The following is a 20,363-nucleotide window of genomic DNA, read 5'->3' on the forward strand; positions in this document are numbered from 1 at the left end:
AGGTTAAATGTTGGTAAATGTCGATTTAACTGTACACAAACAAACCAATACAAAATATTTCCATCAATGGCAAAGTGAGAAAAATGCTGCTTGAGAACTTAAAGGAGTTTGACTTAAGGATATTTGCTTTCTATATTTTGATACGTGGTGTTGACAAGAAAGCTACAACGTTATAAAACTTTTAGCTTTTTTGAATCTCGGTGTCTACTGTCATTAAATAATTATTGGCTGACCCCCCATTGTGTGACCTCTATAATTTCCTGCAATTGTGAACACTGAAATTGAGAACAATAAAAGAAATGCTTTAAATTCATAATTATGTGCAATTGTGAAAGTTTAAATGAAGAAAAATTGAAAAAATGCTTTAAAATAAACATGAATATTATCTATTGAAATAATTAAAAAAATGCAAATTCTGCCAAGCCTATATATGTATATTATGTGTATATACACATATATACACATAATACTTATACAGCCTCTGACATCTGCAGTCTAGCCCTAAGTAGCCTCTGAACCATTCACCTGTATAACATTAAGGCTGCTGAAATGAGCATCTCTGCTGTACTTGCTGCAGCAGAGGGGATTGAAAACCAGATTACAGTGCATTGGCTGTGCTGCAAGCTTTGAAGCACGCACAACTTCATCTAAGTAGCCACACTGGTGGTAGTAGTTGGGTTACTATCCGCTACACATTGCCACCAGTAGGGAACAAGAGAATCACTCTTGAGCCAGCCTGGCATTCACACCAGCAGAAGGAAGTGGTACACATACTTGTTATGAGAGGGCAAAGAGACACACTTTATTAGTATGCATATTGTAGATGAGAAGCTATGTGGGATAGGGACCAAAAACTTAAGACTTGCATTATGAAAATGCCCCTACGAAAGGAAATGAATTATCAAACTTTAGAATGTAACATAGCTTCTCGATTAATGCCAAAGGGACTGAATGCTAATCCCTTTACTTTGACTGATTAAGAAGGCTCTCAGCCACAGTACAAGGGTTAGCATACCGTACAGCTACTGAAAATATGTAGTCTTGCAAATCAGACCTTCTCAGCCAGTCAAAATGAGACAATGCATAACAGAGAAGTAAACATACACTTACAAGTCACTAACTGTACTGCATCACCGTGCTCCAGTTGGTTGAAACCATCCAATTTCAGTATAATCATGAAATAATTACATTTGTGTAGTTTGAGAGGCATTGAGAGAGAACAGTTAAAGGATATGGAATATTTAGCAGGAAATAAACATTGGTTGATACTACATGTCTCCTCCAATGGAGGCCATTTCAGACAGAATCTTGTAAATCTGGAGACTGGATGCTGCTAGTTTTGGAAAGGACCAGATAGATGAAAACTGATTCTTTGGGATACTGTTGTGATTAAAGGAGAGATATAAAATGTTGCAAGAACAAAAAGTGCACTATGAAAAATGCTGAAATTGCCAACATTGCTTAGTTCTTCTGGGGTTTATAATTCAGCCATTAAAAACGTTGCCATGGACTGAAATTTGAGATTAAAGGTATCAATTTGGGACTTTTTTTAAAAGCAAACTCTGAGTTTGAATGATTTTGATCATTTTGAAATGAAAGAAATATGCAATAGACACTGTTAGTGGTTTCAGATTTTTTTTCCTTTATGATCTTAAAAAGCAGCTTTGATTTTGCAACCAATTAATCTATATTGTAGACAAAATGACTCTGGGTTCTTTGGGATAACAACAGTGATGTAATTTCATTTCATTTTGCTGTGCACACACACTAGAGGGTACATTTTCAAACCCTGCTTATGATTCCAGGTACATGACAACTCCCGTTGGCTTAAGGGGAAATACCTGTCTTAAAACCCTGTTCAGAGCTTTGAAAATCCATCGCCTCAGTTTCCTCACTTAAAAAAAAATAAATAAATAAAAGTGTGTGAGAGAGGGGAGGAGGGAATGGGGGCATTGTCCACTAGCAGAACTCTGTGCTTCCTCTAACACCTTTAAACTCCATTGCCCAAGTCAGCCCAATCTGAGTTAGACTGGCTGGGATTTTTTTAGGGCCCTTCCATGCTGCTCTTTCCTTAGTTTATATTTGTAATTGGTGATTTTAATATGCAGACTCAGGAGCATGCCCAGTGTAGTTGTACTGTGTAATACACACTCCCAGACTGGCGCAAGGGACGTAAAAGACAAAACATTCTACTCACAGTGGCAAAGGCCTGTGTTCTCTTGTCCATACACCAGGTGTGATTGCTCACATTGGGGGTGGTATGCTGGCAGCTATAGGATGCATTGCACACTAGTATATTTGAATTCCTGACATTTCCCAAGCAATTGGAGTAGTTTTGCCTTCTGAGGCCAAAATACTACGAACTGGCTATGTGTACCGTACTCTATGACATCTACTAATGACAGCTGGAAGAGATTCTCACCCAACCTCTAGCTCAAGTAAGAGGCCTGTGCTTTCGGAGCTGAAATTCTGCATTCGGTAAGTATAACTAATTACAATTATATCTATTATGTATGTATGCAGCAGCAGTATTGCTACCCACCCCCGCCCCCACACACACACACACTCTGAATAATCTACAAACTAAGAAGATTTTACAGTACTGTATATATATAAAAAATGCCTACAGTGGAGATATTCAAAGGAACCCATGACTACACCGCAATTAAAAACCCCTGGATGGCCCATGCCAACTGACTCAGGCTCACGGGTCATGGGCTAAGGGGCTATTTAATTGTGATGTAGCTGACCCCAGCTGTAGGACCCTGGGTTGGGGGAGGGTCCCAGAGCTCAGGCTGCTGCCTGAAGTCTACTCTGCAATTAAACAGCCCCTTAACCTGAGCCCTGCAAGCCTGATTCAGCTGGCACAGGCCAGCTGTGAGTGTCTGATTGCAATATAGACATATCCTAAGTGACACATGAGCACAAGTCCCATGGAATTTTGAAGGCCCTTCTGAAAATCTTACCCAAAATATCTATTTTCTTTCTTTCTTTTTTTTACCACTGCTACAAACAAAAAATCCATGAAGAAAATCAATAGGTCAGAATGTTGGTCCATAACATGGGGAAAGCAGATACAACTTAAAAAAAATGCAAGTGCTGAACATTTATTTTTAAAACCCTGCTATTTGTATGATTTAAATACTCCATTTCAAAAAACAGTATTTTAGTATGCAAATATTTGATAAGATAGTAAAAAACAAAAAACATGAAAAAGATACAGCTCAATAATACAGATGAATCCGCTGACACCTAATTTACTTATGCTTATTTAGCTACAAGACAAAAAAGCTACACTGATAATGAGTTAAAGATGAGAGTACATTAGTTAAAAACATTACTGGAATGTAATGTCATCTTAAAAGAAATCCAAATATGTTGTGGTATGGAAATGCAATTAAGGTACCTAAATAACCTTAATTCTGCTTTGTAGTGACTATGATTAAGGCCTTTGTTAATAATTGTAGTCTTTGATTAGATAAAACTCATTTTTAAAGACACATTTTTTTCATAACTTCCTCTTTATGGTATAACTTCAGAGCTGAGTTATGGGTGCTTGGGTATCTTAACTGTTCATCTCGATACCTTGACATTTTGGATTTATTTTTGGTGTAATCTTAACTCTGAAATTCCTGGGTTTGTAATACATGGGGGGGGGGGGGGGGGGTTGTTTTGTTTTTGATAATTCTAGCATCCCTGTAATGTTTTTACCCTTAAATTATTGATATATGCACTCAACCTTAACTCCAAGATCAGACAGATTTTTATCTGGAAAATTCAGCAATCACTGGTTGAATTTCTAGTTGTTTTGCATAAACAGAGCAGCACAAAGCAGCCAAGACATAATCATGAATCTGGCCCACAATGTGCAATTGATTTATTGGTTGGTTTAGAGGGCTTTGTCACAGAATCTGGCACTAAAGAAGGATAAGTGCACACAGTCCCTGAGACCTAGTGTCCCACTGTGCTTATGCCTCAATATCCCTAATGGTGCTGGCTTCGTACTTTGTGGAGTCAAGGCAGCAGTACAATAGGGAGCCTTTCAAGTAATGATGCCCAAGCCAGCATTTGCCACAGAACCTTTAAAAGAACAGTGACCAGAAATCTATCAATGAGAACACTTCACACATGTCCAATCTCCTTCATACCATTGTCTCATCACAATCAACAGAAATGTGGCATGCAGATTAGCTATAGAGGAAGGGAGGTGATTGGGGGCTCAATCCTATAAAGTGTTGAGCACCTTCAACTCCCACTAAAGTCAACAGAAGCTGAAGGTGCTCAGTATTCCAGACTTCTGTCACCTAAAAAGCCTGTGCAAGGGGTGGAGCTGATGACTGTGATGTCTGAAGCTATGGGATTCATTAGTCACTGGTGTGTTGCTGTTGGAGTTGAACTTCTGAGTTATCAAACCACAGGAGAAAAGCTTTACTTAGTGGAGCCAATGTGTCATAGATTGGGTTTGTGTATGTCATATGCAGAGAGACAGATAGAGGACAGAGACTACTTACATGAATGTTTATAAGAAAAAAATGCAAACCACGCAGCAGATAATTTTCAATTATTAATTCCATTAGATGAGTGGATAATGCTTCTCCTCTTGCTAACTATACTGATTCATTATAAATATGTTACTATAAAATACATTAACATTTACCAGCCCATGTAAAAATGATCTACTCAACTTTAAAATCAAACTATTTCCATAAAAGCATCCCCATCTTTTTAATATGCTTCATTTTAATTAGATTGTAAGGTACAGAGCCAAGCCTGTCACTGTGCTGCTTTGATGAATACCCTTTACATTTATTGCTCCAATACACATAAAGAAATGCATCCTTCTCCTGATATATGTCTACAGAGGCACTGACCAAATTTCAGCTCATCAATTTGAAATGAAACCAATTTAATTCTGCTTGACCAAAAATCTGTGTCTTTTGTTCCAAAACATGCAATCACCTCAAGGTATATTGCAATTGCTATGTAAGTGGATCAGCGTTATTGGTGGGAGCCCACTTTGTTTGAGGAAAACAAAACAGGAATGGATGGAAAAATAACAATCATTCTTTGCATGCAAGAAGCAGTTTACAGCAGATGACAGGAGGGGCTGCTACACTGGGGGGGCTTAAAAGCTGCCTGCTGCAATCAGCAGAAGTGGGTCAGAAGTGGGCATGTTAGTTTTAACTTACCAGTCAGTCAAGGTGTAGGTCCACACAACCACACAGAAGACAATCATGGGGGTATTAAAGGACTGATCTTGCAATCCTTATTCATGCAAAACTCATACTCGAAGTCCCCTTGGAATGTTCCCAGTATTGCCAAATCCTGCAATTTGATTGAGGGTTTTGCAATATACAATATTTTGCTTAATGCCTCAGCTCCTGAAGGTTATATCATGTGATGTGATCATTGGACCAATACTTTCATTCTCATTTATTTTTAAAGAAAGTTTCTTGCCTTCATGATTGAAAGGAGAAGCTTGAAAATGTGACCACTGAAGGCTCAGAAAGCAAGAGACAAATAAGAAAAACCCACAATGTGTTATTTAAAAAACATTTATGATATTTTAGGCCAATCTCATGATTTTTAGGGCCTGACGTGATTTTTTCAAAACTCAGAGTAGTTAGTACTGTCCTTCATTGAACTCAGTGGGGGTTCTGCTTCAGTAGAGACTGCAGGGTCAGGTTTTAACTCTCTCCACGCTCACAGAGAAATGTGAAATGTAAAATTCTAGAATGCCATAGAAATCAAGTAGACATCTGGTGACTTGTGCTTACTATGACTGCTGTTACTGATTGGCTTATTACACCTACCAACTACAGATACTACCTATGCAAAAACATCCTGCTATTGTTCTTACCACATCCTTCCACTCACACACTGACCCCGGGTTTGCTTCACTCACCTGTTACATCTTTTATTTTATATTGTAAGCTCTCTGAGGCAGGGGTATCATTTAGTATGTGTCTGAACAGTACAATGGCTGCAGTCTGTAGATGTTATGATATTGGAGGTGGGATGAGTTTTCAGCGCAGATGAATAAGGCACCCAACTCTCATATCTTTGAATGGGATTTGGACAACTTCCCTTTGAAAATCTAAATTAATAAATTAATAATAATAGAGATATCTGTCATCCACAAAACATCTATTGTCACCATATGACATAGCCCGTAAACAGGCAAAACTCTCATTGAGAGTAGACTCTTAGACAAAAAGTATTTTTTTAAGACACTCAGACCTCGTTATTCCTGGAATCGCACACATCACAACATGACACACATTTTATGGATGTATCATTTCAGTCTCATCATCACATATTTTGCGCAATTAGAGGTGGGCTGGAAAGTGCGTGCTGTACGAGTTTGAACAGTCTAGTTTCTAGTATTATTGAATGAAAAAAACATTTTATGTAAATAAATATTTAAAATATCTTTTTAAAAATGAATATTGTAATCTTTAATTGAATTCAATATCCCTGCAAATGGAGCAAATAATTCCTAATTGATTTGATCATTTATTTCTATCAACTCATTTTTGTCTTCAAATATGCACTAACTTGTAATAAATAATGTAAGCTTCTTTCATTAGCAATTACTACCCACTTGCCTATTTTCTTAGATAATCTAATTAATTTAATGATCGAAAGGTAATTTTCCTTCTTGTGCATTATACAATGCTAGTTTAAAAATCAAATAATATTTATGTTTGACATTTTTGGAGAGACAATGACTATGTTTATATGCAGAAGAGAAACAAAGCATAAGAGAGAGGATAATAAACAAAGGAAACAGCCATTAGAGGCAGGTTTTCTGCAAGATGTATAGTATCTTCAACTCTCACTGTCATCAGTGGGAGATGAAAGGACCCAGGCCCAGTTCCTCCAAGTATTTAGGTACCTAATCAATGGGAGTTAGGCACCTGAATACATTTGCAGTTAAGGCTCAGCACCTTGCAGGATTGAGGTCTGTGGGTCACTAGCAGAGAGAGAGAATTTCTTTCAGGTGATGCAATAAAAAGCTCTGCTAATGAAGCAATACATCACAGCCTTAATGTGATTTAGTAGTTGCCTATATATGAGCTTACTGTATGAGTAGCAGAACTATTTGCTGGCAAATTTCAGTTTTCATGTTGCAATGTTATCAATAATCTCCTCAAATCAAACAAAATAGTTGCAGACAACATGTCAGTGCAGTTCCTGAGTGTTCTAATATTTAGTGAGGATATAAATAACATCAGGGCACTGATCCTGTAAGACAGAATGTTTTGACATCCTTAAAACAGTAATGATTATAAAAGACAGTAAAGCCACAACTGTAGATTCAGCATCCCATGTGTTGTAATTTCATTTAAATAATAGCAAATCAACAGAACTTTTCTTCAGAAAAGGGAGCTCCACCAAATCTGTGCTGAGCATTTTTTAAATGCCTCAAACATGCCTAAAGAGTTGTTTCAGTAGCAAATACAGGGAGGTTGGTCCAAGTTCGGGTTCTAAGCTTGCTCCCCCATGGCCTGTTTTTCAAAGGCACTGAGCAGCTGTACACAGCATTAATTGGAGCTGTGGATGCTCAGCACCTCTGAAAATCAGGCCATCAGTCTTTCTGGGACCAGGTGCTCAGTGCACTTTAAATGCAGTGATCTCAGGCAAGAAGGGAGGGAGGAAAATCAAGTTATTTTTGAGTGGTTCCCTTCAGCCATCATTTCCAGCAGCACTGATGCACTCCAGATGCAGTTATGTTCATAAGAGGACAAGTCACTATGATGTGAGACACCTATCTGTAGGCTAGAGTTTGGAAAGCAGAAATGAACAAATGAGGTATCCCAGAAAGGTGGCCTTTCCCCAACCACCTGTCTACCCCTCCAAAAGAACTCACAACTGTCGCTGCTGTTAGTTTGAATCAGTTATTTCATATGTGAAATTCATTCCAATACTACAACTGGAAAAATCTTTGACCTGGACTCATAGTGGTAAATTACTTCTCATTATGAAGAATGCCCTGCATTTCCAGATTCCTATTCTTCCTCACAAATCTGGTGATGTCTCACATTTTATTACTGCAAACTACTGAGATTAGACTACCTGGAAAGTAATCTGAAGTTATAGAAGTGGTATTTAAGGTGGTATTAATAAAAAGAATTCAATTTCCTGTACTGTTATTAACAATCTTAGATTACTGAAACAAAACATACAAAAACAATAAAAATCTAATGGATGTGTCATTATGTATGGTGACTTTTTGCATTTATCGGAGCCTTGGTAATGAAAACAATCAGTTTCCATTGTGTTTCTAGTCAGTTTTTAATGACTTTTGCTTTCAGATGTGCATGCACTGCTATTACACATAAATAAAACTTGTATGTATATGCATATATAAAGATACATATAAATAAGTTACATAAAAGCTTATTTTTAACCTAAATTTTGGGCCTGATTTAGCTATTTAACTATTATCATTATTTTTACCTCTCTAGAGACATATGTCTCAAAATGCCTTATGTGTTTGAAGAACTATTATCCCAGTTTTACAGATGAAGAAACTGAGGCACAGAGGGTTAAGTGACTTCTCCAAGGTCATGCAGTTAATGGCAGTTAAAAACAGAAGACAGGCAGCTTTATTCCAAATTCCTTGCTCTAATCTTTAGATCAGGAGTCGGCAACCTTTCAGAAGTGGCATGCCAAGTCTTCAGTCATTCAATCTAATTTAGGGTTTTGCATGCCAGTAACACATTTTAACATTTATAAGGTCTCCCCACCTGGCCCCGCCCCTTCCTGGACTATTCCATGTGACATGAGCCCAGCGCCCTCTCAAGGAGCCACTCCCAGCACCACCAAAAATTATCAACAACCCTGGTGCCAATGGCAATGTGAGTGCTGCTCAAAATCATCTTGCGTGCCGCATTTGGCACGCGTGCCATAGGTTGCTGACCCCTGCTTTAGATCCTTCTGCCTCCTTGGTTATACAACTAGTCACATAGCATTCCAAGTTCTTGCTCCCACTACAACTTGTGACTTTCCCTTACACTTTGTCCTACATTTGGACCTCAACAGCACAAGAGTTATGGTTTAGAGGCACATCATGAAAACCAGTTGGTGACCATTTGAATCAAGTGAACAGTATGTCAACCTTTTGGCAATGTAAATCTTTTTTTTAGACAATTATAAACAGAATTTGACAAATGTAAAAGAGTTTTATGTGCTAAGGAAATGTCCTCTTAAATTATACTTTTCTACAGCACAGAATTTGGACATAGTGACACAAGAAAATATGCAAAGAAAATGACTAAGGTGCTTAATGAACTCACTCGTGCCCCTTTCCTCCCTCCCCCCAGATAATCAATTTCTTCCACACAACAGAGAGAGATCCTGCCAAAACTTGAGAGCTATTAAATGTATCACTAATGGTGAAAATAACATCAACAAACAGCAAACAACATTCTTTGACTTGGAGCCTGAGTCTTGGGGGTGCAAAGTGCTCTCAACTCTCCTTGAAGTTAGCACCTCCCAGGATGTGTCACGCCCTTTAAGAAAGTTCATCGTAGTGTTATCTTTAAAGGAAATTCCAGAGTCTTAATGACCTCCTTCCAATCATCTTCCGCTCTCTGCTTCATACCTTCTTTCCTGTTGTTCCTTCAGCTTAGAACTCCCTACTATACCCCAGAAACCAACTAGCCACATTATTTCATTTCAACTACCTCTTTAAAACCCACACTTATTTGTTGAAGTCCATCAATGTCACCTACCAAAGGAAAAAGTGCTGTTTAAAAAATCTGCACCTCTCTGAAGTCAGACAGGGGGTCATCCAGTACAATAAGAGTCTGAACTAGTTAGCTTGTCTAATTTAGAACAACAACTTCCTTAGTTCAAGGCTATTTTTCTTTTAAGTGCTTCTCAGAACCACATATGCTGACAGTGCTCAATACATAATTATTACTACTCACATATGTATTTATTTAACAATAACAATTGTATCTCTAGAGCAGATGCAATTTTGGAAAGTCCAAACATGTGCAAAGATGGGAAACTATTTGGAAAGTACATAGAGGTTGACTAACCTGACCAATCGGTTCTTTTGTAGGGGTCTTTCCTCTTCTGACAGTGCTCGTGGCCAGAGTGGTGGTGGTTTCCATGACTGACGTGGACATCTCAGACTGCATTGCTGTGGCTGTTGACTCAGTTGTCATAGAAGAAGGCACTTCACCAACAAGTCTCACATTTCCTTCTATCACGATGTTGGCATCATTCTCAGCTGCCATATTCAGAACTTTCAAGCCATTGTAGTAAAGACCAGAGAGCTGGCCTTGGAATGGATGGCCCCTTTCCTTGCCTCCAATTTTTATGGTTGCTTGACTATTGAAGATTGTAAGCTGACGCCCTGTAAAGATAATATTACATACATGCAAAAATGTTGATTGTGAACTCTATACTCTAAGAGGATGATTAACAGATTTTCATGGGGTGAATAATGAGAGCAATAAACTATAAGAAAGGAATTTGACTCATAATTCATTGCTTTTTAATGAAGTGTCCATGAAATGCATAATTATTGAGAAATATTTGTAATTTTTTAATTTACTATGTTTTGTTTTTTTGCTAAAAGGCCAATCAAGTATATTTATAAATTTGTTTAGTATTACAAATAAGAAAGAGATCGTCTTCCTTTTTACCTACATTTTGCCTTTTTATGTCTGTGTGTCAAGAATGCAAATTTTCTAATTCCTTAAAACTACTTTCCCTGCCCCCAGATTGTCAACATTTCAAGGATTTTCCACACCAATATAACACCTGCACTTTAGCTTTAATTAACATGTGCTTATAGACATACAAATGTATACACACACACACAAGTTTGTGCATGTGTGTGTGTGTGCGTGTATGCAAACCTTTCACAAGTCTAATTTTAATAAGTATGTTCTAATACAGTAATTCAGATTTGTCATATGTCTATATATAAGTATATAAAATATTTACTAGTTTTTTATTGTAATGTTTCCTTTTCACATCTGAATGTTTATTTTCCTTCGACATAAACACTGAAAAGAAATGCATGGTTCATACTGAGTATCTCAGAGACAAAGAATTCAAAAATAGATGTCTGATTGGCTTTCAGCAAGGCTATCAATTAAAATAAAAAGGTTTTAGATGTAAAAGCGGCTTCAGGAATGACACACATACCAATGGAGAAATCATGGCACAATTCCATTAAACAGAGAAATCCTCAGCAACAGTACCATTATTATTAAATAGAACATTTACTTCAGCAGATTGGTTTCTGCTCATATAAGCATGCACACAACTTTAAGTTTTGTTTTAATTCGTGTTTGTTCCAAAATCCCTAGAAGGTTGCAACGTTAAAGGGACTTCATTTTGATTGGCAATTCATAGTGCCCACTATTTAAGATACCTACAGTTTAAACAAAGATTTTTTTTTCAGGACCATAATGAACATATCATAGCTACATATATTTTTAGTTAATAATTTAGATGTTGGAACATGTAATATAATCTATGAATGATTTATAATTTGTTGTTAATGTTTGCTATGAGTACCTTCATAGATTGAGTTAGTGGATTATATTTAACAGTCCCTTTAACCTTAAGTTAACAGGGTAAGATTATTAAACAGCTGATACTTCTAAAAATGTGTAGAAATTATTATACAAGGTATGCAAATATTACTCTCTACATTTTACTGTTTTAAATTTGTTTTTAATTTAGTTTTACTGAAATTTTATTTTTTTATGTTTATTAGTGTTACAATGAAGTACTACTTGGTTATGTTCAAATTATTTTTTATTTGAAGTTTTAATCAATGTTTTTTACCTTTGTCGAGTAGCCATTCATCAACTACTCGACCAAGTCGATATGGAATTCGCTGTCTAGCAATCGCCAGGCGCTCGTTATCATTGTTTCCTTTAAAGTTTAAAGAGACATTTCATTGGTTAAAATCTGTAAGGTCAAAGGTTAAAAGTTAATACTTAAAGCTTGAGCTATACAGTTGCCACATGATTTTTTGAAATTTGGAATTTTAAAAAGTGCTACCTAGAACATTTCATGTTTCAGACTTTTCATTCATTCATTTATTTTATTTTAGCAAACAAAATTATTCCTATGTTAATTGAAAATTAGAAATCTTCATTTGAGCTAGGTTATTAAACTTATGTTATAGACAGACCCAAAAAACAAATTTATACATCATATAATGGCTTTACAAAAAATGATCATTGACCTCAGGGTTTTGTCTTTTTTGATGTTTCTTATTAACTAGTTAAACATGTTCAGGTGAAACAGGTTTATTTTTCAAAAGACATCCAACCTCTTACTCCAGGTTAGTCATTTAAAGAAGAACACCACAAGCCTTAACCACCATCTATGGCACACTTACTTCTGCTGTCTAGATATAGACCTGACAAAACTTATTTCCTAGTAAAGAAAAAATACATTCTCATTCAATTTAAATAAATACCAGAAGTTCAAATACGTGGTAGAGAACAAATCAGATTATCCGTTATTTGCATATTTTAACACAGCACAGTGATAACATATTTTACTAAGGAACATTAAGGCTTTGACAAAAGTGACTTCAGCGTTTGTCTATAGTAATCCTGTATTCAAAATGCAGAGGTCTTTAAAACTTTAGCCATGTTTAGTAGGGTTTCAGAAGCTCAGAACTAGCCAGAACGAGATACTGTGAAATGTGAACTTCTATAACTTACAAACCTTTCCTGTCCCCATTCCACCCACAGAATTCTCTTTGCTGTGAGTGAGAGCTCTGCAGTCGAGCTGGTAGCAGACTATGGTCCCCGCATGATTAGAAATATACCAGACTGCGACAGATAATTTGAGGATTCCCTTGAATATTTATTACTAATAAGTGATCTGTGTGCTTTGATTATATAAGGTATATGAGAAATATTTGATCTATTTCTCTACTTTTTACAAATAAAATTTACTAGGAAAATGGTGAAGCCAAATACGTTCTTCACTATAAACTGCTTTTTGTTTAGATTCACAATACCTTTGTCTCCTGTGCATTGATAGACCCACATCAGTTTAAGTACCTGAGAAGTGAGCAAATCCAAAAGACAGTTGACTGTTGTAAGACATTCATTCCTAACTGGGGTCCTGTTCCAAACTTGTTCTTATTGATTTATATGTGCAAACTCCTATTGACTTCAGCAGAAGGAGGATCAAGCCCTGAATTTGAAATGGCAGATATAATAACTAATCTGCGCGGTGTGCAACACCTCCAACTGAAGCTGAAATTGATCTCTGTTCAGCACCTGGCAGGATCTTATTGCAAATTATCAATGCAAAATACTACCCAGATTGAAGCACACAGTCCTGTGGCCCTTACTTAGGTAAGCAATATCAACAAAGTCAACAGATACACTCATGAAAGTAAGGACTGCAGGACTGGATTTTTATTGTAGCCCTGGAAACAAAAACAGTTTCAATTCCAACAAATAATTTTTGTTTTATGCAGGTATTTTATGCTTCTGTAAAACACGCTAGTATTTACCATGCTTCTTATCTGCTTTGTACAGTTTAACATGGATATTATTCAGTGTGGCTGCATGGACAGCATCAGCTTTTAGAAATTACCCCCTTCTCTTCACTAGGCCATGTAAATGTCTATGCACACTTTGATATTTTAAGAAAACACATCCATATAGCAATCTCCCCTGAGTTCATATACTTTTTGTACAAGACACTTCTGTTTTTCGATTTAAAGTGTTTCCAAAAAAAGAAAGATATAGAGCAAAAGATTGCATTTTACTTTAATAACTTATCTTCATGCTGCTGTGGACATGCAAAAAAGTGGAATTTCTTACTGATAGTATGCCGTGACCTTGTAGCATTCCAGCTCTTCATCCTAGGCTGAAGTTGTTTTCTTTGTATACCCCAAACTCCCCATGACTTCAGTGGAAGTTGGAGATGTACAAGGAATATCTGACGAAACTTCATGTGAGCAACATGTGGAAAAAGGCATGTAGGTGAATTTCTTCTTTCTTTCTGTCTTTATGCATCTCCAACTTTTTTTCATCTTTTGTAATAATGGGATATTGATTGATGTTTTCTCATGTTTCTGACCTAGCTGGATTTTCTTTAACCCTTGCTTATGTTTGACATTTCTGAATGCTGCTTATATGGCTTTCGTAGATGCCTTATCAATTGATTAATTAAATCAGTGAACGGATACCCTATTTCCATGCATTTTCTCTTGTTTACACACTTAACCTCCCCCCCCCGTTTATATATTTAAGAAAATAATCTCCCAAAACACTTGTAATAAAGGTTAGATTGTTCAAAAATTGATTGTTGTGAGCACTTAGCACCAGATTCAGCTCCCAATAAAGTCAAATCAAAGACCCTCATGGAAGTTGGACTGGCCTTCACTCATCAAACAGACATATTCATTTCCAAGGGACATTTTATGTGAGAGTGTTCCCTAGTGTGAATAATGGCCAAAATGAAGAAAAGCTTGCAATTTTATAATATGGTGATATATGTATAGGATATTATTTAATGGAAGATGGATATCAATTAGAACACTGATTTATTTTTAACTTGCTTTCTAAAAGTTTATTTCATTTAAAAATCTATACAATATACAGTGGGTAAAATACTGTATCCTATTATCATGTTGTATTATCTGCAAATTATTCTGTAACCTATCTGTAACAGCCATGCACCCTGGGGGCTAAATACAAATGAAAAGCAGGGTAATAACCATTTGATTTGTAAAGGTCAAATATAAAAATAATTGCTGATTACTTTAGCTCATCTTTCAAAAGAGTAAAAGCGCATAGTCAAATGCATTTTGATTTGGCACTACTAGATTACTTTAAGTTTTCTGAGCAGACAATATGAACAGAAGGGCTAAGCAGGAAATGATGTGGAACTTATCAAACTTTAGTTTAATGGGGAACGCATAGGTTTAGAGCTGGAATAATTAATATCCATGTAGGTGACTTCAAATAATAAATATTTAAAAAATGACACCATGGAATCAATAAAGAGAGTTATAAATGATAAAATGAAAACAGCTTTAAAGAAACAAAATGAAAATCGGGCATAAAAATAGTGATGAATACACATCCTTTTATAAAATGCCTTTTGCTGAACAATTAGGGTCAGAGTCTGAGCTGGGATAAATCCATGCAGTGCCCCTGAACTATGCACATTTACACTATCTAGTAGGAAACATATTACAGTTTGACACATTGTTTTCCCTTGTTGCAGTCATCTAAATTTTTTCAGACAACTTTGTTTGTGCTTTTTGTCTACCATTATACTGAATAACATTGAATTTAACCAGCAAGAAAAGTCCCAAATAAAATTATCTGCATCTATTATATTTTAAATAAAATTCTGGTTTGAGATTTTATACCTGTGAGCCTTTTTAAGCAATAAGAAAGGCAGAAGAAGTGCTTGTCATCAGTAATTCACTGGGAATAACTGTTGTGCATAAACTTTAATTGTAGACAGGCCTTTGAATGTCTAGCACAAAATTTCTTGCTGATATAGGTGAGACTTCTTTGATAAAAAAATGGGATAGAAATGATCACTCAAGGTTTGCACTGTGGCATTGTCTAGTCTGATTGAATTCTAGATGGCTTCATTCTTCTCTCAAATAGACAATATTTTGTCACACTGTAGTGTATTAATTCTGTATGAGCAGGTAGACTTCAAGGGAATAACAGTAATTTCAAAGAATCAAGGTAAGCAGAGAGGAGCAACAGAGGTCAAATCTTTGAGTCGTATCTAAATCTTATGGTGAGATTGAGAAGAAGCAATCCAAAAAATCTTAATCATACCTTTACATCTATAGGTCAGTGGGGACAGGCTGACTATGTGAACTTCACTTAATATATATTTTATCTCTCCCCCCCCCCCCGATTTATTATATTGTCAGTGCTGAAGTGTAATTCTATTTTGTTCTCTGAAATAAAGGTGTCAGTTATTGATGCAGCATTCTTAAAAGAGAATAAGAAAGAAGGTTGAAAATTGAGAGTCTGTGAAGAACATCTTAAAGGGTAGAAAATATTTTGTTTCTCTGTAACAGCCCCTTTAATGTCAGACAAATTCACCCTATTAATTACAGTGAGCTACTAGACAAGTAAATAAATAAAATGGGATTATAAAGAGAACTACAAAGTCTATCATTGTTAATGGAAAAACAAAACCCTTGACTTGTTCACTTAGGGCCTGGTCTTATGGCAAAGTTCATGCTGATATCAATGGGAGTCTTGGGAGAAAAAGGGCTGAGTGATATTGTCTGTTCAGCTAACACAAAAGGGGAAATCTGACAGAAAAGGGCTGAGGGGCATGAGAAGGGGTAATAGTGCTGCCATGGCAAAAGCCCTGAACAAGCCACTTAGCCCCCAGTTTACAGGATGCTCAATACAGTCAAGGGACTAGCCTACAGGATAAGGGTCACAGTCTAGTGATGGCCACTAATATCTTGTGCTAAAGTTCTCCTGATTAATAAAATATGGGTCAGATTTTCAAAAGTCTTGAAATCCAGCTACTAATTTCACCATGATGGCTACAATCAACTGGGTGTGCAAAGGATAAAATTTAGACCTCTAGCTACATGATCTGCAGTAAAATTCACACTCATGATTCATTGTGCAGCTGTAATTTGACTCCCACAAACAAAAGAAGGTGAGATATTGCAGGCACTATTAGTTGCAGGCACAAACTATGTGGTTTGCACCTGAAATTGTAACACTATCACTCACATTAACTGTACCTGCAATACTGCACTTACATCTGACTCTGCGGACAACATAGCAGGTACAATATTTCAGGACTTGAAAAAAATCACATATATTTATGCATTCAGTGTTGTTATAACAATGCAAATTGGGTACTGGCTGTAGGATATATTCAGAAGACACTGAGTTGCAAGCAGCCAGCTCATGGAAATTTTATAAAGCCTTACTAGGATTCAGGTGAAAATATAATTACCTTCTTTGAGCCTGATTTAGTGATGTCAATGAGACTGACCTAGTGAACAAAGTTACTCATCTGTGTAAGAGTTTGCAGGATTGGCCCCGTTAGCAGGGGACGTGCTTTAGTTATTCCACACACCTCCTTCTTCCAATGTAATTGTATGACTGCAAACAACATTAGGGGGAGTCTAATTAATATCCTCAGCTAGCCCCCTAGCTTCCTAAAGTGAAGGCGGTCTCTTCCTGAAACTGTCAGGTCTCTGTCTGCCCTCAGGCACTGAAAGCTATGCATCCAAGAGATAAGTTTCCTTCTTCTCCTGTACTTAAGGGAAAGCAGATGCACATCTCTAGGATATAATGTTTCTTCCTGTCGGCCATCTTGAACAGATCTGTCAATCAGCCAGGGGAGACCATTCAAGGGAGAAGCAGCTCTAAAGTTAATTAAAGCAACTGCAGCAAATAAATAAGGGCCAGTTTCTACAATGCTTGCGCACCCAAAATAGTATCTTTCTCTGCAAGTAGCCCCATTGAAGCACTCATATAGTAGAGGGCTATTCAATACGAATAAAGATGTCAGAACCTGGCCCTAAGTAAATAGATGGAATAAAATAAAACTTTGTTATGTGGCTATAGAAAGGGCCTGAACAAACAAATAAAATGCATTAAAAAATACCCCAATACAAATCAGATGGACCACAGTTTGTACTCTGAATTCATTAGCATAAACTCTCCAACTCTATGATCATGCCATACCTCCCCATTGAATGGAACAGTTTGATAAAGAGGACCACATGAACTGATGCTAAATCAGCCACATACGGTGCACTATAGACCACTACGTTATCTATCAGATATTTCTAATTAAAAACGTGTCTAGGAAATAAGATATTTAAGGATTTTTCCCCCTCCATATTCTTATTTCTTGCCATCATTTCCCTATTGTTTGTGAAAACATAAGAATGTATCACCAGTGCTAACCTCTGACCAGGCTTTAGAAGTGTGTTCCGGGCAAGTAGTGCTCAGAATTTGGTCTTTTCAGTGCTTTACCCTCAAGAGTATATCATTTTAATAAAGAGGCTGTCTAAAGCCTTATCATTTATCCAAATGCCTTCCTTTCCTGAGACATTTAGGAAGCAATTCAGATAAAATGGAATTCTGTGCCCAAAGATCCATGATTTTGCAAAACCAAAACCTGATCAATCAGGGTTTTGCAAAACCAAAAACAATACCACCCTTGATTTTACCAATTTCCTATCAGAATATCATACATTTATATGGTCCTTTTCACCTTAAAAGACCCCAAATGCTTGATAAAGACCAGTAGATACCTAAACAGAAATTACTTCATCCACCAGAGTGAAATGCAGCCACTCTGGGATGGAATATAGCAGCTTTTTGGCATCATGAAACACTATTACACAACACTATTGAACAGAAATGGAAGAATCAGATTGTGTTGAAAATCTGCCCCATTATTTGACGTACTGAAACAAAGGGATTTCTAATTTGATTGCAATTCCATACTCCACCACTGACACTACAAATTGTATTTCTACTTCTTATGTTCACCTGAAGGCTCCTTGCTTCATACTTGCATATTGAGTAGGCCCTAAGATTAGACCATATTTTAAAACATTTTAAATGACATCACTGCAAACTCTTATTAACTTTTTGGTGCATTAATATGAAGTGCACCTACCTCTTGGGCTCTAACCAGCCTGTGTTTTGATTTTGATCATGGCCTGTGTTTTGATTTTGATATTTTTCCACTGGATTAATTAGCGATTAAGGTAAGAGTGTGCTCTTTCTGACTCGCGTTTCCTCAGTATAATATGTCTTCCTCTGTTCGACTAGTGCTGGAACATTAGTGTTCAGAGATTGGTGTATTATATCAAAAGCAAGCGAGAGATGATGAAAAGCAACAAGGAGATAAGAAACATAGGGCCTCGTCTGATAAATTAAAAGGTCATATTATGTTATCGAGCTTTCTACAAAGATCCTTTGTACTGACTGTGCAGCATTTAAGGAGCTAATGTTGTAAGGCTGCTGCTAACATAGGCAGCAAAATTGATAGGAATCATTAAAGAGCAAGATTAAAGTATAAATAATGAATTGTTACAAGTACAGTACCACGCCCCACATCATCCTCTGAGTGACATTTTGCAGTACTCTAAGGTATTGGGACTCTGAACTGTTTCTAAATCATAATGTCACAGCATTGAAGGTTGCTCTTCCTATAGGACTTTAACCAGAAGTTGACTATACACTGTTTCTTATTCAAAGCTTTTCAATGGCTGAAAAGCAAAGAACATCATCATCCTTGTCTTCAATGGCTATTTCAAACCTAATGTCCCTAAATTAGCTAGGATTGAGATAGTAACCACCAAATGTGACATGGGACTGTCCCTCAGGTAGCAATCTGAATGATCTTCATTTCAGATGGCTGCTACATAGCATGTCACTCGACAGAAATAATACTCACATTATATAACTGAACAATGGCAAATGAGAAACATCGTGTTCAGCTCTTATTTTATGTTCCCATCAATCAGTATCCCCACGATTATCTTGTATTCCAGTAGAAGTCATCAGTAAGTAAGAAAGCTCTTACTCATTGCACATAAGTCTCCTAATTAAGTTTAACTGTACTGCAAGTGCTAAGGACAGAATATGACACAAGTGTTAGAGAGTTATTACTCATACGGTTAAATTTTATTATGCTCAGTGAAAAAATATTAAAAGTTGCATATGTATTTATATATAGTCATTATTTCTGGATCACTTATATAAAATGATTTCAAATGGAAAAATCATTCTCGTGGGAGAAAATTCTGCTCTCGGGTTCCACAGTTTGTAAATGAGAACAGAATTTGGCCCTCAGTTGTATTAAATAAAGCTACTACAATTGAACTGGTCTAGTAAACTATGTTTGCAGGCAACACAGGGTTCTGTGAACATTTGTGCAGACAAATAAAGCATAATTTCCCTATCATTGCATGATTAGTGACATAAAAATCAAAATAAATCCAAAACAATCAGCATCAACCCTAGCTAGCAGGGAATAGGGTAAATTGGATGCAATTGGGAAAATGAAAAATGTTGATTCTATTTTCTTTCATGATGCATGTTAATGCTAGTGAGTTAGCCACCAGTATTCCCCAATGTACTGGACCATACAGGTGCTTTGTCACAATCACTACATCTGTCCTAAGCCGTGTCAGCTCATTCTCCAAGGGTTATGCATGATTACACATAAGGCAACTGAAACAACAAAAGGGAGGTCATTACTTGGACAATCTCTTGCAAAGTAAAAAAGCCAAAGGCATCCGTACTGATAGAAAATGGCATTTCCGAGATAAAAATCTGTTCCATGTCAGCAGCACAGCAAAAGAAGTAGCCCTTGGC

General features: G+C 36.6%; 1 protein-coding gene across 6 annotated transcripts in view; it reads right to left on the reverse strand.

Moving 5' to 3' along the window:
* The window catches only part of NRXN1 (neurexin 1), a 753,679-nt gene that overhangs the window by 112,970 nt on the left and 620,346 nt on the right, over positions 1–20,363 (reverse strand). For 5 of the 6 annotated variants that reach the window (XM_067565125.1, XM_067565120.1, XM_067565119.1 and 2 more), the window contains 2 exons: positions 11,821–11,910; positions 10,053–10,372 (listed from right to left, as the gene is read on the reverse strand). In XM_067565125.1, coding sequence (XP_067421226.1) covers positions 10,053–10,372; positions 11,821–11,910 — 410 coding nt within the window. Of the gene's footprint in view, positions 1–10,052; positions 10,373–11,820; positions 11,911–19,440; positions 19,797–20,363 lie in introns of those variants that run through there. The other variant, XM_067565123.1, reaches the window with a different exon arrangement.

This window comes from Emydura macquarii, unplaced genomic scaffold, assembly GCF_026122565.2.
Source record: "Emydura macquarii macquarii isolate MOO-44397 ecotype Brisbane River unplaced genomic scaffold, CSIRO-AGI_Emac_v2 contig_2676, whole genome shotgun sequence".
Classification (NCBI taxonomy): Eukaryota; Metazoa; Chordata; order Testudines; family Chelidae; genus Emydura; species Emydura macquarii.